The 14,554-nt window shown below is 42.7% G+C and overlaps 3 protein-coding genes across 3 annotated transcripts; all 3 read left to right on the top strand.

Annotated features, from left to right (window-relative positions):
* The first annotated feature begins 8,231 nt into the window (after positions 1-8,231).
* On the top strand, positions 8,232-8,789 carry LOC140874098 (stearoyl-[acyl-carrier-protein] 9-desaturase 5, chloroplastic-like). The gene has a single exon (XM_073277374.1). It carries the CDS (start codon positions 8,232-8,234, stop codon positions 8,787-8,789), a length of 558 nt encoding a protein of 185 aa, XP_073133475.1.
* A 2,815-nt stretch (positions 8,790-11,604) lies between these two features.
* On the top strand, positions 11,605-12,033 carry LOC140874097 (norsolorinic acid reductase stcV-like). Its single transcript, XM_073277373.1, has one exon. It carries the CDS (start codon positions 11,605-11,607, stop codon positions 12,031-12,033), a length of 429 nt encoding a protein of 142 aa, XP_073133474.1.
* An 83-nt stretch (positions 12,034-12,116) lies between these two features.
* LOC140874096 (putative aryl-alcohol dehydrogenase YFL057C) lies at positions 12,117-12,793 on the top strand. The gene is made up of 2 exons (XM_073277371.1): positions 12,117-12,619; positions 12,727-12,793. Exons 1-2 carry the CDS (start codon positions 12,117-12,119, stop codon positions 12,791-12,793), a joined length of 570 nt encoding a protein of 189 aa, XP_073133472.1.
* The last annotated feature ends 1,761 nt before the right edge of the window (positions 12,794-14,554 follow it).

Below are 14,554 nucleotides of genomic sequence, written 5' to 3'. Positions count from 1 at the left end.
CCAGCTATCGGTTTCGTAAACACGTTTGTAGTTTACGCCGCTGTTTAGCCTACGGATTTCGGGAAATGTATCTGTCGTTGAGTTGTGTGTAGCCGGTGAATGGGTTTTTAGGGGTGGCTATCAGGATATAGTCGTCGTATTTATATGGGGTTTCAATGGCCGATAGGAACGTGTCAAGCTGGTACGGCAGGGTTAGCTTTTTTACATTATTGGTAAATGCTACAATGGGGTATGATACGGCATCGTCCATAAGGATGTGCGTTTCATCGGGCAGCTTGTTGATATACTCTGCCATCTCCTTGCTTTCGCTTTGATCTGTATTCGGGTTGAGGCGGTTAAGCGTGGTAATAAAGCGGCGCTCGTCGGTAATAAGCGAATGGGTTAAAAAGATGTAGCCTGTATATAGCTGCAATACAATAACAAAGGCAAGTCCTAATTTAACTGCCAGCTTGTTTTTGATGGTATGCACCTTAAATACCATACACAGTAGCGACACAAACAAAAAGATCAGATAATACTGGTAAGTGAGGAACAGCTTATCGTACTTAATGTGCAAAAACTCAACAAAGGCAAACAGGGTGATAACGGTTAATACCTGGTAGGTGCTTTCGCGCAGCAGGTACATGCCAAACAGTATAAGCGGGCAAAAATAAATTACCCTTAATGATATCAGGATGCTGAGTTCGGGCAGCTGGTAGTTTACCGCGGTTGAAACGGTATCGTAATTAAGCTTATCAACCAACACGTTCCAGGTAGCCAGCGGACTTTCAATAAAGTAATTAAGATCGCTGGCGTGGGTTTGGTTAAGCAGCTTGTAGCATATCAACGACGCTATTGGCAGTATAAACAATATCACGTAAATGGCAAAGGTTTTATTAATGAGCTTACGCCTTAACGAGGGACTGTTAAAGCTCATGAACAACCTGAAAATAGACTCCTTTTCGCCAAGGTTAAGGCTGGCCAGCGTTATAGACAACACCAGCGGAATAAAGAACAGCGTAAGCCAGATAAAGCGATAATCGCAAAAAATAAGTGTTACCAAACACATACTGGCTACCGATACGTGAAATGTAGTATTGGAGCGGTAAAACTTAAGCAGGTTAAGGAAAAACAGGTACAAAAACGTAACTACCAGGTAAATGGCTTTGCCCGAGCAGGCCATATAAATAATACCAGGGTGCAGCACAAACAGAATGGCTACCATAAACAGGTAAAAATCGTCCTTAACCCTGATCAAAAACGAGCGCGAAATAAGGTAGAACAAACCTGCCGTACCTATTGCCGATGCCATTACCGGCGCCAGGTAACTGTTTATTGACGAAAATATAAAAGTGGAATAAAAAGGCAACAGCGGCGCAGTAAGGCCCATTACCTTAAGGCGGTTGCCAAGCCCTTCAAACACTATTTTGGTTTTTTCGATATAAAACAGGCTCTCCTGGTTATAGTAGCCCAACTGGTTAAGGTAGATACCTATAAACAGGTACCAGCCTGCCAGTGCAAGGGTAAAAATAAACAGGTATGTACTTTTGGCAATTTTCATTTAACAACGTTTGTGGGGTTATTAACCTTACTTAAACCGTGGTTGGTTTTTTTCCCAGTAAAAACGGATTGGTGATAAGCTGATACAAACCCATGTATGCGGCAACCGAATGCAGCAGCCAGTAAATAGGATTAGCTATAGCAAACAAAATAAGCTCAAAATAACGGCGCTTAAATACGGCCATCATGTTAATATATATCATGAGGATATTACCCACCATGAGGTTGAATATGGACATGAACAGCACCCAATCCGGAAACAGGTTGCGGATGGTTGAAAAATCAAATATCAGGTAACACACAAAAATGATAAGCAGCACCGGGTAAATCAGGAATGTTGCAGATGTAGCACCGATAAAGAAGTTAAAACCCAGGAAGCCTTTAAAGCCTATCCTTTTTATAAGGCCTACAGGGTTACGCATGTGCACCAGGTAGGTTTGCATGTAGCCCTTGATCCAGCGCGAACGCTGACGGATCCAGTTCCAGTAGTTGTTGTTGGCTTCCTCGTAGGTAGATGAGTTTACGATGGCCACCTTATAGCCTTTGGCATAAGCACGAACGCCAAGATCGGCATCTTCCGTTACGTTAAATGGGTCCCAGGCGCCAAGCTCAACCAGTGCATCCATTTTAAAGTGGTTGCTGGTGCCGCCAAGCGGGATGGGGATATCCAGTGTATCCAGGCCGGGCAACATATAATCAAACCAGTACGAATACTCAAGGGTAAACATCCGGTAAGGAAGTTCTCGTTGCGGTTAAAGTAGTTGAGCGCACTTTGGATGCAGATATAGTTTTCGGGCAGCTTTTTAAACAGGGCTACCACTTTTTTAAGCTGATCGGTATCGGGGATATCTTCGGCATCATAAATGGTAAGATACTGCCCCCTTGCAAAATGCAGACCGTAGTTACAGGCCTTGGGCTTGGTTTTAGGCATGTGGAAAGGCACCACAATAACCTCAAACACCGATGGAAAGTCGAGATTTTTTACTGCGTTTAATGTTTTCTCATCATCCTCTTCAATAACCAGTTTAATATCCAGCTGCTCGCGCGGATAGTCAAGACTTTGAAGGTTCCAGATAAGTTTTTTGATCAGCTTATCTTCCTTGTAAACGGGCAGCAATATGGTGTATATAGGCAGCTCATCGTTTATAATATTGGCGAGGTCTTTTTTAGTAACAGCCTGATGCAGTTCAAAGCGCGAGCCTACCAGTGCTAAAAACAGCTTAAAGATTATCGCCACTAAGAAAAACGAACTGATAACCAGGTTAATGCCGATGGATACTGTTTTAAAGTTAAGGAACAGGCCAATGGCGATAATGCCCCATATGATAAAAATAAAGGCGAGTTGCCGTGGCGTGAAAGTTGTTGATGCCGAACTTTTAGGATCGCGTTTAAACCAGGTCAAAAACTGCTGCCTTAACATATTTATCACCCAGAAGCTTGTGGCTTAGCCAGGTAATTTCAAGGTCGGACGCTACAATAACTTCAGGTTCAAGATCGTAAGTAAACCTTACAAAATCCAGGAACAGGTCATTACCAGGGTCGGCCATGATGGTAACCACCTTATTATTTTCGATACGGAGCGGAAGGCCCAGTTGATCGTTCACAAATTTCAGCTCTGCCTTGTCCAGAACATTTGGTCGAAGGCTTCATTGCGGATGTCGGCAAACTGGTAGCCGGCATTACCTAAAGCGCGTTCGTAATTTTTACGGGAAACATAGCCAAAGTTAAGGGCTATTTTAAGGTATGACATACCCGATCTTTCCGAAAAAGCGTGGATCTTTTCCTGGTCGGCCGGCGAAATAAATCCGTGGGCAACCAAAATTTCAGGAATAGAAATACTCAGTGTATCCATATAAGGTGTCTAAACAAAAGCTAAAAGAGCCTCACCCCGGCCCTCTCCAAAGAAGAGGGAGCTCTTTTTTTAAGCCCTCTCTAAGCTTTTTTTCTTAAAACCCTCCTTTGGAGAGGGCAGGGTGAGGTATTAATCGTTAAACAGATCCTGCGATTTTTGAACTTTCGAACGCACATACAGGAACGAAAGCAGGATCAGGATCAGGATGCCTAACAAAATGTACAGGTTATAGCTGTCCCAGAAACGCGTAAGGCCGCTTTTGGTATCAATATATTCCAGGTTTTCGCTCGATTTGTTGATGTTGAACAGGTATTTGTTAGAGTTAACATCAGAGATACAAACGTTGCTCGACAGGGTTGAAAGCTGCTCGGTAATTGATTTTGATACCGCCAGAAAAGCTTCGGCAACATGACTACCCGTTGCGGTAAGCACCAGCGTGGCATTATTACTTCGCCCGTAAAGATCTGGGCCAAACCGTTTGATACCGTATCAGACAGGGAGTAAACCGGTTTATTGTTATCGGTATAGTACAACCTGAAATCTTTATCAAACTGAATTGGCGCATCGGCAAACTCCTTCAGGATCTTGTCGTCCTTTGAAAGCAGGGCTATGATGTTATTTTTCTTCAGTTCGTTAACATCAATGTCTTTTGAGTAAACAAACTCTGGGAAGTTATTGGCGTTGATGTATTGTTAAGCTCGTAAATGATCTCGCCCATAGCAGCGGCAGCATATTTGGCGTATTGTTCGCTTACTACAATTTTGGTGGTACCGCTGTTAAACGCCTCAGGATACTGGTTAAAAGCTCAGGTCGCTGGTGATGAACGGGTTTTTTGATTCGAGGTATGATTTATCAACATCAACCTCGGCAAAAAAGTTGGTGAAGCTGTTACGGCAGTTACCATTGGTAGGGTAAAACCTGAATTCGGCCTCAAGCGTGTTGTATTTATGGTGCTGATAGCGGTTAATGGTAATATAGAATGTTGAGCTTACCTGAAGCATCAAGCTTTTCACTGCTGATCAGTAAACCATTCAGGTATATATTGAAGAAACCACGGTCGCCAGGGGCAAGACCGCTGTAGTTAGCTACAAAACGGATCTCCACTTCTTTAGGAGTAAAGCTAAAATCACTGTTTTTAAAGCTGTAAGCGCTTTTTAACGAACCAATACCCGATAGAAAATCGCTTACACCACCAATTTGTTTCAGCGATAATTTCGAGCGGTTTCATCAATGGTTTTGAAGAAGGTATTCTCGGCTTTTTCAATCAGCAGGTAATCGCCATAGGTTGAATTAAGGATATTCATGTTACCCAAAGCAGTAATTGCTTTTTCATAACCGGCAGGGTCGCCGCCGGTAACAACAAGATCTCTTTAGGGGCTTGCTCCTGTGTTACTGTTTTTAACAGGGGTAAGCTGGCCTTTAATATCAATCATCCGGGTAATGGTATCCGTTATAAGGCTTACCGATTTATGCAGGTAAAACAACCCTTGCGAAGCCTGTGGTGTAACTTTTACCAATTCACGCTGATCGGCAGGCAGTTTATCTACAGTACCTACCTGATGTAGTTGCGCACGCTATCTGGCAGTTTGCTTTCTTCATAAACCGCTATTTCACGAGTTTGGGTCTTTTTTAACCTCGAATAAGCCCAGGCCACAGCCTTAAGGTCATGCAGGCTTGGGTTTGAAGGATAAACTATCGCTTTTTTTGAATCGAAGCAGTTGCTGATATTTACGTTATCGAAGAAGTTTTTATTGCTTTTAACCAAACTCAGGTAGGAGTAATTCTTGATTTTAACCACATAGCCGGGTTATCCAGGTCCTTACACTGGTCATCGGTGATGGTAAGCAGGGTTTTAAACCTGAATTTTCAGGAACTTATCAGGGCTCAGGTCGGCACGGCTCAGGTTAAGGGTAATCTTCTGGATAGAATCCGGACCTAAGCGACTGCTGTATGCCGGCTTATTATTAATAACCAGTTAATATATGAATGCGATTTTATCAGTGCCTGCGATGGTTCAAAGAATAACACCAGCTTACTGCCATTCATTTCAACCAAAGGCGTGATCTTGAAATAAAATGAAGTTGCACCGCTCATGCCATATATCATGTCATCTTCATGGCCATAAGCTTTAAAGGATGCAATGCTGTTGCCCTGAGCCTGTGAAGCCGTGCTGAATAATAAAATAAAGGCTAATAAGGTAAAAAACTTATTCATTGGGTATAAATATTAATTTATTACGTAAAATTCTACTCTGAAATAATTGCCGTTGTCATCGCTGCGGTAGGTTAATTCGCCGCCCATTTCCTGCGTCATCAGTTTGGCAATTGATAAACCCAAACCCAAACGGCTTTCAGTCATGCCATGGGTGTCGTTAAGGGTTTTAAGCTTATTGAACATCATCTCCAATTCCTGCTGACCTATCGCTATACCTTCGTCAATGATCTCGAAAACAAATTTCTGACGTTGCAGGCTGGTTATTACTTTAACTGTATTATTGGTTTGCGAAAACTTAATAGCGTTTGATAACAGGTTTTGAAACACCTGGCCGGTAAACACCCTGTCGAGCCTTACGTTCAGGGCAGTTTCAGGATATTATCTACCAGGTGGATGTTTTTCATTTGGGCCGTTTCGTACAGGCCTTTAAAAACGTGCATTACTTCAACGTTGATATCAAAGATCTCCATGTTAAACTTCATCTCCGGCGATTCGATCTCCTTAACATCCATCAGTTTGTTAAGCATGTACTGCATTTTCTCGGCCGATTCGGAGATATAACCAACAAACTCTTTCTGATCGGTACTCAGCCTGAAATCTTCCTCCTTGATCATGTTGTTGCTCATTACTATAGAGCCAATGAGGTTCTTAAGGTCGTGTCCGGCTATGTTAATGAAGCTGTTTTTCTGGCTATCGAGCTTACGAGCTGCTCGTACTGCAAATCGATCAGGTTATTTTTTTCGGCGATATCCTTGTTTTGCTGTTTAAGCTGCTCGTTTGATTTTTCGATCATGATCTGTGAGCGTACCTCACGCTGATAACTTTGTAACGGGCCGGGTATTAAGCAGGAAATACCCGCAATAATGAAGAAGATCTGCCCGCCATTGCTTAAAACCAAATCAAGGTTGTATTCGCTCAGCAGGTTAAAGAAAATGGCAAGTAGCAGCAATGCCATTAAGGTTTGGATAATAGAATTTAACGGCTCCCAAAACACCTGCAGGTTAAAAAACAGCAGTGTAGTAGCAAACAACATAAAGTAAATGGTCAAAAACTGAATATTTACCAGGTTGCACAATATAGCTGCCGTTACCGAGAGCATAAAAAGCTGATATGCAGCAATATGCGATAACTGAACTGTTTATGCTGAAAATAGCTAAACAGGCCATATATGATCAGGATGGTTATAATGCGGATAATGAAAAACTGCAGCCAAAAATTTGTAGCGTAGATAAAATCAACAATGCTGAAAAGCGGGTATAAGAATATAATTGTCCATATTATATTATTGGTTTGGTACCATGCTTTTTTGAGGTCTCTCTAATTAATTCTTCGTTAGTAATTTGAACAAACATTATTCGTTATCTTGAATTGTAATTAAAAATTAAGGCCGTTGTTTTAAATTAATCCGGTTAAAAAATTGGTTAATAAAAATATTCGTTATACGATAATTCAAACAAGTTTGTTGTTGCTGGTGTCAATAGCATAAACCTCCGTTGCAAAAAGTCGTCCAAATCCTGAACAAGCGCGTTTAATGGCGTTTCAACGTGCCAAAAATCTAAATAATGGCATCAGTATTTCATGGCTCGAGCAAACCTGGAATGAAAATTCGCTGGCTCAAAACGCGCCTAAAAAATCTGTTTTTCTGCTGCTCAAAAAACTGGGCTTTAAAAGCATCAGGTTGCCTGTGGCTTTTACTTCCTTTAATCCTAAAACAAATGCACAGCTGTTTACCTATATAGATAAAGTTATTGAGCAGTGCGAAACTTACGGATTTAGGCTGGTGATAGATTACCATTATGGCCGTTTAAGCGATAATAATTATCTTACCGAAACACCACTGATAATTGATTTGTGGCTAAAATTAACCAAAAGGTATAAAACTGCAAGTTATGACAACCTTTATTTTGAGATCTATAATGAGCCGCCCCACATCAACCCCAAAGTGTGGAAAGATGCCGCGTACAATATCGTAACTGCCATCCGTAAAATCGACAAGCAACGTACGCTGATTGTTGGCGCTTCAAACTATAACAGTATCTACGAGTTAAGCAGGTTTGAAAGGCTTGCCGATGAAAATATTATTTACACCTTTCACTTCTACGAACCTTTCTTTTTTACCCACCAGGGTGCAAGCTGGGTGGGCGACCAGGCGGCTACCACCGGGGTATCATTTCCATACAATGCGGAAAATTTTCCTGCACTTAATCCCAAAGCAAAAAATACTTCAGGCGAAAGTAACTACCATATGTACCGCGCGAATGGCAATGAACAATCAATAAATGATAAATACAAATTGTTAAAAACTGGGCGCTTAAATATGATGTTCCTGTTATATGTGGCGAATATGGCGCGTATAATAAATATGCGGATTTGGATAGCCGGTGCCGTTACATCAAAGCGGTTCGTAAAGCGTTAAAGCGGCTTGATATTCCTGGCATACTTTGGGAGTATAATAGTAGTTTTTCGCTGTTTAACGGCAGGCCGTCTATTGAGAATTTGCCCCTGTGTATGAAAGACGCAATTAGCGCCACACAGTGAAATTTTAAACATTAATGTAACAAATTTAGTTACCTTTGCTCACTAATATACAGTTATGAGATTTTTTGAAGAAAAGCGCAGAGAAGTAATGGTGCACATCGAAAAGTTCATGTTAGAAAAAATACATGAATACCTGAAACCGATTGACACCATCTGGCAACCGTCTGATTTTTTGCCTGATTCTTCGAGGGATTCTTTCTTTACTGAGATCAAAGAATTACAGGAAAGCGCAGCAGGCCTTTCATACGATCTGATTGCCGTTTTAATTGGCGATACCATTACCGAAGAGGCCCTGCCTACTTACGAATCATGGCTTACCATGGTTGAAGGCGTATCTGACAGCGAAGAAGGTGGCTGGATGAAATGGACCCGCCACTGGACTGGTGAGGAAAACCGCCATGGCGACCTGCTGAACAAATACCTGTACCTGTCTGGTCGTGTGGATATGCGCATGATGGAGATCTCTACCCAATACCTTATTTCCGATGGCTTTGATATCGGTACCGGTCATGACCCTTACCGTAACTTTATATATACTTCTTTCCAGGAGTTGGCAACCAATGTATCTCACCGCCGTGTAGCTTCACAGGCAAAAAAATACGGTGATCCCCTGCTATTCAAAAATGTGCGGTGTTATCGCATCTGACGAAGCTCGTCACGCCAAAGCTTACAAATACTTTATCGAAAAAATATTGAGGTAGACCCAAGCGAGGCTATGATAGCTTTTGAAGATATGATGCGCAAAAAGATTGTGATGCCTGCCCACTTCCTGCGTGAAGTTGGTTTAAAGGTTGGTCAAACTTTTGGTCACTTTACCGATGCTGCACAGCGCTTGGGCATTTACACAGCTATCGACTATGTTGATATCCTGAAAGAGCTTTTAACCGACTGGCATATCGAAAGCATAACAGGTCTGGATGAAGCCGGCGAAAAAGCCCGCGATTACGTGGTAAACCTTCCGGCCCGCTTACTTCGTGTAGCCGAACGTATGAAAAACCCAATGCTGGAGTACAAATTACCTGGATAAACGGGTAAGCAATCAAATAACTTTAAGGAGAAAATCTATCCGCGCGTCATTGCGAGGTACGAAGCAATACCCGATAGGCAGGTCCGCCCTGTGTAGCTTGGGATTTCTTCATACATTGCAATGACGTTTTTTATAACGTCTATTAAGCTTGGCCCACAATTCACGCTACTCCTCCCGCTCTATTTTATACCCCGGCTTTTTGTACCCATCAGCTACAATTTTCGGGGATCTGGATATGGCTTCCGTCACGTATGGCTGTAAAATGCGGCGACATAATTTCCATACCCGCTTCATTAAACTTATCCTGGATGTTTTGATATAGCGCTGAATAGATCATGGCCATTTTACCCGGCTTAATCGGTATAGGCGTTTATCTGGTAGCTTACGTTAAAATCATTTAGCGCTGTTTGCAGTACAAAAGGTTTAGGCTCGGCAAGGATCCCATCTGTAGCCTCGGCCGCGCTGATGAGCAGGTTATGAATAGTTTGCCAGGGCGCGTCATAACCAATGGTAACACTTGTGTTCAATATCAATCCCAAAGTTTTTGACGACGAGGTATAGTTAACAGTAGCCCCGCTTAAAATGGAGGCATTAGGCACGGTTACATCTTCGTTTTTAATAGTACGCACACGGGTAACCAGCAGGTTTTTCTCAATTACATCGCCCATAATTTCGCCAACCTTTATCCTGTCGCCCAATTTTAAAGGGACGCATATAGGTAAGCACAATCCCCGACACCATGTTAGATATAGCAGATGATGATCCCAGCGAAAACAGCACACCAATAAAAACAGTCACTCCCTGAAATACCTTGGATTGCGATCCGGGTAAATAAGGGAATATCACCACAAACATAAAAGCATACATCAGCACGCGGATGATATTGTAAGTAGGTATAGCCCATTCGGGATAAAAACCTTTTAAAGTGATGGTACCGTTGGCAATTTCGGTAGCTACAAACTTTACCAGTTTCACAATGTAGCGAGTAACCAAATAAATAACCGTTATGGTAAGCAGGTTGGGGATAAAGTGAACAATAGCCAGCAAGATACTCTTCAGCGGATCGACCACAAAACCAATAAGCTGCGTAGCTATAGATTGCGACGAAGGGAAAATATAAAACAACAAGGGCAAAGCCAGGTAAATCAATAACAGGATAATAAGCAAGCGCCCGATATTGATCAACCCGCTGATAAAAGGAAGCAGACGCGAAGCATAAGCTACAGGAGCCCCTTTTGCTGCCAGCTTTTCAACCCTACGCTCCCAGCCTTGTATACTTTTTAGTTTTATCCACCTGAATCCTTTATTAACAACCCATATCAACACGATAAGCAATATGATAACAGCAACCGCTTCCAGCACATTGGTTATCAATTGCTTTGGGGTATTGCTTTCAAAAACATTGCCCAGCTTGCTTTTAAGAATAGCTAGATAACTCGCTGCCAATTGTGGCCTGGTCAATTCGGAGTAAGAAGCATCGGCATTATTAACGCCCATGATCATTTGCCCGTTGTAGGTTATCAGGGATATGGAAGTATCATTTTTAAGCGTCAGTGAATCGGCGTTGAAATCTATCCGGCTCATGAGGGCCTCAATGCGTTTGGTAACAATTCCGGCCCGTTCCTTTGGGTCAAACAAGCCCTGCGGAGCGTAAAACTTAAACAGGGTATCCCGGTTAACAATTACCGGTTCGCCATTTTTTTCGGGGAGTTTTTGTGCCTGTGCGGTAAATACGGCAAACAGAAAAAGGATGAGCAGGTTGAAAAATTTAGGCATAGGGATGTTTTTCTGTTAAAGCTAAAAATTATTTAGCTCATTTCAACCTGCTTACGTTGGGTTGTGCTATCCCTCCTGCACCAAATCCGTACCCAAATTGCCTGCAACCTTACCAAACAGGTCATTCAGAATAGATTCGATAGTAAGGAATTTACATCATCTACATAATGTTCATTACGGGTGATCCATAGTTCATGACCATTGATCGCAATGCTAAACAAAACGCCATCATAACAGCAGGTAACGAAATGGTCACTTCTTCGCCTTTACGCTCAACTGTAAAATTTAAGTCGCTTTGACGTTGTTCATGAAACAAGGTGTTCAGCTTTTCGTGTAGTAGCAGGTATAACTGGTTAAGGTCGATATCGGTATGAAGGGTGATGATTTTCATAATTTGGTATATTAGCGATGTATTTAAATAGTACAAAATTGAGGGAGGGATTGTTTGGGAAGAGAAAAGAGCAGTGCATGACGCTGAATTACTCACCCCTCTCTACTCTGCGCGTAAAGAGGGTATAAAACAGAAATAATAAAATCTAAAATTCCCTCTTTCTGGCGTAGCCAAAGAGAGGGATGTCAAGCGAAGCGATGACAGGGTGAGTAGCCTCTGCAGTGGCGTACTAAATCTACAAGTAAACTACACAAAACATCACCATATATGAATTACAAATTATTAGGCCGCTCGGGCCTTAAAGTTTCTGAACTATGCCTCGGGGCTATGGGTTTTGGTACCGAAGGTGGCTGGGGAGCCGAAAAGGATGCCAGCTTTGCCATTATGGATGCCTTTGCCGAAGCAGGCGGCAATTTTATTGATACAGCCAACGTATACAAACTGGGCACCAGCGAAAAGATCATCGGTGAATACCTGGGTAATCATGACCGCGATTATTTTGTGCTGGCCACCAAATACACTTTAAAAGATAACACCACCAACCCCAACGCGTCGGGCAATAACCGCAAAAACATGATGCGCAGTGTGGAGGAAAGTCTTAAGCGTTTAAAAACTGATTTTATTGATGTGCTGTATCTGCACATCTGGGATAACATCACCCTATTGACGAAGTGCTGCGCGGCCTGGACGACCTGATTAAACAGGGCAAAGTAACCTATGCAGCTATCAGTGATACCCCAGCCTGGGTAGTATCGAAAGGAAACACCCTTGCCGAACTGATGGGCTGGAGCCAGTTCATTGCTTTACAGGTTGAGTATAGCTTACTTGCCCGTACAGCCGAGCGCGAACTGATCCCGATGGCGAAACACTATGGCATGACAGTTACCCCCTGGGCCCCGCTGGCCGGCGGTGCTTTAACAGGCAAATACCTGCGTGGCGAACAAGGCCGTGTAAAAGCTGAAAGTAACCGCCGTAACAACAGGGCGCAAACTATCACCGAAGCCGTTGTTGACATAGCTGCCGACCTGGGCGTATCCGAAAGTCATGTTGCCCTACAGTGGATGATGGACAGGGATTTCAGCTGTATCCCCATCGTAGGTGCCACTAAAATTGACCAGCTAAAGGATAACCTGAAAGCAATTGATACCAAACTGTCTCCCGAACATTTCAAAAAGCTTAATGAGGTAAGCGCCATAGAATTAGGCTTCCCCGGAGATTTTTTTAATGAGGATGCTGTAAAAATGAACAGCTTTGGCGGGTTTTATGACAGGGTTGAGAAAAGGTAATTACCCCTTGCCTTATATAAAATGTCATTTCGATTGAGCGAGGGCTGGACTTGAGCATAGGGGCGAAAGAGAAATCTTATACACCATGTTAAGCGTTTTACAGCATGGCGTATAAGATTTCTCCTCCCCCCTGCTCTTACCCCAACAGGTTCGTCGAAATGACAATTTGATATTTATTGATGCCCTAAAACCGCTTCAAATAATTCTTGCTGATAAGCTCACCGTAAAGTATCCCACTGTGCTGATCCATCGCAAACCATGGTGAACCATATTGAAGTACCTGAATATTTTGCGCTGGCATAAAGCTCTGGGCAAGCAAAAATTGCTTTTGATGAGTTGCATTCTCCACTACATCCAATACAATAAAACAATGCCCAGGCGAACCGCCGTGAATAAACACATCCCCCGGCTTAAGATCATTGGGGTTAGCTACAGTTTTTAATTCTTTTTGCAGCGATATAGTTCCCGCATAGCTGAACACAAGGTTCATGTAATTTAAAAACGTTTGGTATGAATAATCGGGTTTGGCTTTTAAAACCCAGTGGTCGTTTTTATAGCGATAGCCTTTGGCGTAGTGCTCATAGTCGCATTTAAAGTCGCTGGTAAAGTTGAAGGAAATTTCGCTGTACTTTTTTTGTTGATAGAGATATTCGCCACGTAAGCGCATTACCGCGTCGGCACATTGTTGCAGATCTTGATTGCCCACACTCATATCGATAACCGCGGCAGTGTAAACATCTGTCCGGGCAATATCCCTTTATAGGTTTTGGTTGGGGTACCTGCAGGTTTTAAAGGCAAAGCCTGCAGCCAGGCCCCGAAGCTACCGGGCGAGGCCGGGATACGATGATAACCTGTGGGCACTGCAAATCTTTTAACTACATTATCCGGAGGCGGGAGAATGTTTATATTCAAAAGCAGCAGCAGGCAGGCGATCATGGCTTTCATAGTGTTCGGGCTTTTTTTAACTGTTCATATGGATTAAAAGGTACGGAAATCCCGTCAACCAGTTTAAATTCCGAAAAATGCAGGTGCGTTGGCGAACGTTTTTTATAAGCATTATAACCTGTACGGCCAACCTCTGCAATTTTCTGCCCCTGCGTAACATAGCTGCCAGGTTTAACAAAAATGGCGCTGTTATGGGCGTAATAGGTAAAAACAGCCGCCTTAGGATGATAGATCCAGATGAACTTGCCGCCCCGCATATTACTGTTAGGCTCCCACTCGTTACAGCAGGCTATCACCCAGCCGTCATCTACACTAAGCACATCAACAGGCTTGCCGGTACGGTCGTCAATACAGTCCTGATTTTTATCGTTAATAAAAATATCGTGGGCAGGATGAGCGCCGTGTTTGTTTCCGTCAAGGTAACGATAACCTTTATCAAAATAGCCATTGCCATGTGTACCGCCTATCGCGCTGCTGTTATACCCTTTAAGCGGGAATACCCATTGCAGTTTGGGCTGAATGAATTCGGCCCGCAGCATTTCCAATAAAGCAATTCGTTTTAATACCATATCGAATTGCTTCTGCGCCTCCGCTTTTTTTATGCCGCCGTTTAAAACCGCGTTATTAAAACTGTTGAATTTGGTGAAAGCAGCTGTATCGCGCTGAGCCAAAGCTCCGGTACTTATCAATAACAAAGAAAAAAACAGTATAAGTTTTTGCATAAGGTTTATAATCAACAACATTAACTAATAAAACAGATAAAATATTGCTACCTATCCGGATATCACATTTTAATTAAGTATTCAATAGGATATTGGGAATAGCGAAGATGTATGGCGTATACATCAGGGTCCTCTATGAGAGACCCTGATGGGACGTTTAAATATTGCTATCCTATCCGGATATCATATTATTGAGCAACCGGGCAAACCATGAAGCGAGAACTTCGCTTTCTTGATCATGTTGTCATCCGGATCAATAATGAA

Source organism: Henckelia pumila, chromosome 1 (genome assembly GCF_033568475.1).
Source record: "Henckelia pumila isolate YLH828 chromosome 1, ASM3356847v2, whole genome shotgun sequence".
In the NCBI taxonomy this organism is placed as follows: domain Eukaryota; kingdom Viridiplantae; phylum Streptophyta; class Magnoliopsida; order Lamiales; family Gesneriaceae; genus Henckelia; species Henckelia pumila.
The sequence above is the reverse complement of the archived record's forward strand: the minus strand, read 5'-3'. Positions and strand labels throughout refer to the sequence as shown.